We start from the raw sequence: 3985 nt of genomic DNA, 5'->3' as shown, positions 1-3985 counted from the left end.
TGGGCTGGGCAGGAGAACCCATCGTGTCCCAGAGCCCAGCACATCCTGGAAGTTATCGGGGCAAATCTAACGTACACAGTGAACGCACATCAAAAAAACTAACTTTTGGCTCTAAACTGAAAGCATATTTTTCCAAAGGAATGTATAAAAATGTATTTACAATAAATAAAAAAAAACAAACAAGAGCCACTACATTATGTATCAGGTTTTTATCCCCAACTACTTTTCTCTTATCCAACAGAATCAGGATGAGCAAGCGATACATGACAAATGCTTGTCACGTTATCTGATGAACTATCAAAAGGAGTTCAATGAGAAGAAGGAAAGTAAATGCTTGTATGGAATCACAGCAGTAATACACAAATAGGCATATAAAAGCTCACTAAAATATGCTCAAGTTTTGTACTTCTCTTTGTGGCACTTAACAAACACCCAGAGATGGGTCTCACATCTAAAAAGTTAAAATTTCCATGTCATTTATACCAAAGGCATTAGAAGTATAAACTGTTAAGTATATAAACATAACCTTTACACCTGATTATTTACCTTAAACTATGTAATGTATTTTATAAGCAGTAATATGCTATATCCCCTTCTAAAAATTTAAACAATTCTAGCAAAACAGGATTTCTACAATATCAAGTATTATGATGCACTCTGCAGTAAATAACCCTTTTTGAAATGCACGTGCAAAAAAAAATAATTGGTACAAGGATCAGTCATATTTCTGACAACACAGAGTTCTATGTGTTTCAATGCTTTAACATAACATTAACACTAGAATTTAATCTGCAGACAATATTTTACATTTTTATTTCATGACAAGGGTTCCTTGTCGGGGCATTCACCAGGATTCTGCTTTCTGACCACAACTCACTCTGCTGCTTCCAAGTTGCTTGGTTTTCCCATTGCTAACTCACCATGATTTTTGTACTTCTCAGCAAAATAATCGGAGTCGAAGCTTACAGAGAAATCTGGAGGACTCACATAAACATTCCCATTGTCTATTGCCACTTTGTGAATCCTTTGTTTGACTCCTTTTGATTGCCACTTTGGTTTTGGTGATGTCTCCAAAGGGTTTATTCCTTCATATAATCCTTCTCCAGTTTCCAAAGTAATTTTAAACTTATGCCAAGGACAAACAATACATGCTTGACCATCGATATCCTGCACAGAAAAATAAAAATAAAAATAAAAATGAAGTAATCAGCCTCTGATTCTTCTCCTGGAAGACTCTATAGGACAAAAGGCACGTCTGGTGATCTGACTGTACGGCTGTCTGCTATTTTACATATATATCCATTTATTCTGATGTTTGTTTAGATAAAAGTATTCAAAAAATGCATTAGAGATTTCATATGACTCTATGCCCTTACATTATTTTTCTTTTGCTTCCATACCTCTATTTGTCCAAGACGTAAAGGGCCTCCTTCATCTGAAATAGGGTAGAACACTGAATTAATTTATGCACCAGATTTCATGATTAATTGTTGCAAGATTGAAATAATACATGCAAATATCTTACGGTAGCAGCGAGAGTCCATAGCATAAAATTTCCCTTCATGGTAGAAAACAACAAGTTCTCTGCCATCAATTTTGGCCGTTGCTCTTCCGGACCTCTTGATGTCATTTTCTTTGCCAATTAATATAAGACCATCTGGCCCCGTTTCAGCTGTTTCTGTGCTTGAGCTGTGCAAACCCACATCCTTAAAACACACAAAAAAAAATCAAAAAGCCACCTTATGAAACAGTTTTTCTTTGAATTTCCACACACATAATGGGTGTCTCGGTCCTGACCCACTGAACACATGAAGTGGAAGGAGCAGCGGTTTCAGTAAAAGACCATGAGCATGCAGACAGAGCAAAGCACACTAGTCTGGTGATAGTGTTTGTCCCACATGTTCGCCAACAGAACTGGGACTAGGAAAAACAGCTGTTGCAAACCTGATAGCTGAGGCAGGACACATTCTCAATCACTATTCATTAACTGTGTACTTTAATCGCCATTGCCCCAGGAAAGCTACGTGGAAAAAAAAAATCAAGAATGCTATGTGCAAAATACTATGCTATGTAGCTATGCAATGGATAAACAGTAGGATTTACATGTTAATTCAATACTCTTTAAATCATGATTATTATTATTATAGTTATTCTTATATTAATTACGGCTACAAACTGATGTAAGTTGATAAAAACCTGAAAATATCCCTGCAAAAGGGAAAAAAATGGTTTATTGAGAAGCTGTGTTCAACCTGGGCTTTTTAGCAAATTTATCTGCCTTTCCCTTCCTCCTCTTACATATTTCACGTCTCACAGCCTCTCCCTCTCTCATCAGACGACATAAATAGTTTTATCACAAAACCTGCCTTCCTATTAAATTAGCTTACAATTAGCTTCTGCGTTTAGTTCCCTCTGAATTCCCAGTCCAACCACGCCATCCTCGCTTCCACTGAAAAATAAGGCTAAAAAAGCTCTTTGCATGCACCAAGACCGAAGGGCAACCACGGGTTGTGACCCTGCTGCAGGGACATACCAAGCCCCAAAGAGCTGTCCCGTACCTTTGATCCACGCCAGATCACGACGGAGATGAGGAAGCAGAGGAAGAAGTGGAGGCTCAGAATAACAAGGTCCAGCATTGTCGTTCCTTGCTGTGCCTCTCGCCACCCGTCCTGCCTGGGTCATGCATGTAGCTGCATGCGTTAAATGCAGAGAGGGAGCAGCAGGGCTCCTATAGCTCCGGGGGCAGGATGTACGTAGGCTGAGTGTGGCAGGAGCTCTGCTGGGGATGATAAGCAGCGGAGATGTGCTGGGGTTGGGCTGATAACAGAAAGAGATCTCTGGGTTCCTTCCTGTCACTTTGCTCCCCATGGTTGTCACCACCACCGCTGCCTCCTCCAAGTGGGATAAGCCAAAATGAAACCCTGCTCGGAGGCGTGCTGTACGTTACATGTTTATTCAGGATCAGCACTTGCAAATCTCCCAACAAACTGTTCCACTGGGAAGACTGGTGTAAATAAGTGTGGAGTTCTCAAGGCGACTTGTTATCTGATTTGCAAACATCAGCCATAAATAAGGACTGACACCCGGCGTTCCACTTTACAGGATTTTCTACTCAAGTCTTACCCAGAAAGTGAATCATCACTGCCAGGCTCACAGGATCATCGAATAAGGCACTCATAGCTTGTAGCAAATAGCCACAAGAGCTGGAAGAGGAAATCCCCAGTTTTTTACTAGCATATTAACTTCCCAAATTGTCCAAAAACCTTAAGACGCAGAAGCCTCTATCTAGAAACACTCTTATAAAGACACCTCTAAAAATGTCTATGTCTAACGAGACATGTATAGAGATACAGGCACACACATATATCTACACACATCAACACACACACACATACATATGTATGTGTCCAGACCAGTATTAAAATAACACTTGGCACCAAACCTCCAGTTAATTTAATGATGATATTTCTACAGTCAGCCTGTATTTTGCACACATAAATTGTCCAGGCACCCCAGCCTGGAACCTGGCTCAGACTGTCAGGCCTGTGACTAGACCCTCCTACTGCTGTCCCCTACTGTTAGTCATGTTCTCATCCATGAAGCAGACACGTACCTGCAAAATATGAACAGAAAATGAGAGATTTCAACCTAGAGCAGTGCAGGAGGCACTGAAAGCCCCAAACGAGGCAACAGTTTATTGCCTAGATGAGTTCACTGAATTTGGGACAGGACCCAGACTAAGAGAAGGGCAACAGACATCCAAGGTGGTCTTCACCCAACATGAGCATGTCCTGCTCTGTTTCAGCCCCCAGCTTGGTGCCAATAGCTGGAACCAGTTGAACAAAGACCTGCTTTCTCCTTCCTCTCTTTAAACAGCACAGCCCCAGGCGTTAAATTGAGATCAGAGGATAGCTGAGCTGGTAAACCTCACCTGCCTATCCAAAGAGGATTAAAATGGCAATTTGTCTGCCTGCCCTTCCACAGC

General features: G+C 40.9%; 1 protein-coding gene across 1 annotated transcript; it reads right to left on the bottom strand.

Moving 5' to 3' along the window:
• Positions 1-873: 873 nt before the first annotated feature.
• RFESD (Rieske (Fe-S) domain containing) lies at positions 874-2636 on the bottom strand. The gene is made up of 4 exons (XM_010079305.1): positions 2559-2636; positions 1526-1706; positions 1401-1435; positions 874-1167 (listed from the first exon to the last, which is right to left on the bottom strand). Exons 1-4 carry the CDS (start codon positions 2634-2636, stop codon positions 874-876), a joined length of 588 nt encoding a protein of 195 aa, XP_010077607.1.
• Positions 2637-3985: the final 1349 nt, after the last annotated feature.

This window comes from Pterocles gutturalis, unplaced genomic scaffold, assembly GCF_000699245.1.
Source record: "Pterocles gutturalis isolate BGI_N339 unplaced genomic scaffold, ASM69924v1 scaffold51168, whole genome shotgun sequence".
In the NCBI taxonomy this organism is placed as follows: Eukaryota; Metazoa; Chordata; class Aves; order Pterocliformes; family Pteroclidae; genus Pterocles; species Pterocles gutturalis.
The sequence above is the reverse complement of the archived record's forward strand: the minus strand, read 5'-3'. Positions and strand labels throughout refer to the sequence as shown.

Excerpts from the sequence above, each read along its gene's own strand:
- RFESD (XM_010079305.1), bottom strand. The coding sequence starts at position 2,636 with ATGCTGGACCTTGTTATTCTGAGCCTCCACTTCTTCCTCTGCTTCCTC. Across the intron at positions 1,707-2,558 it reads TGATCTGGCGTGGATCAAAG|GATGTGGGTTTGCACAGCTC; the intron begins GTACGGGACAGC and ends GTGTGTTTTAAG. Across the intron at positions 1,168-1,400 it reads TACGTCTTGGACAAATAGAG|GATATCGATGGTCAAGCATG; the intron begins GTATGGAAGCAA and ends TTTTCTGTGCAG.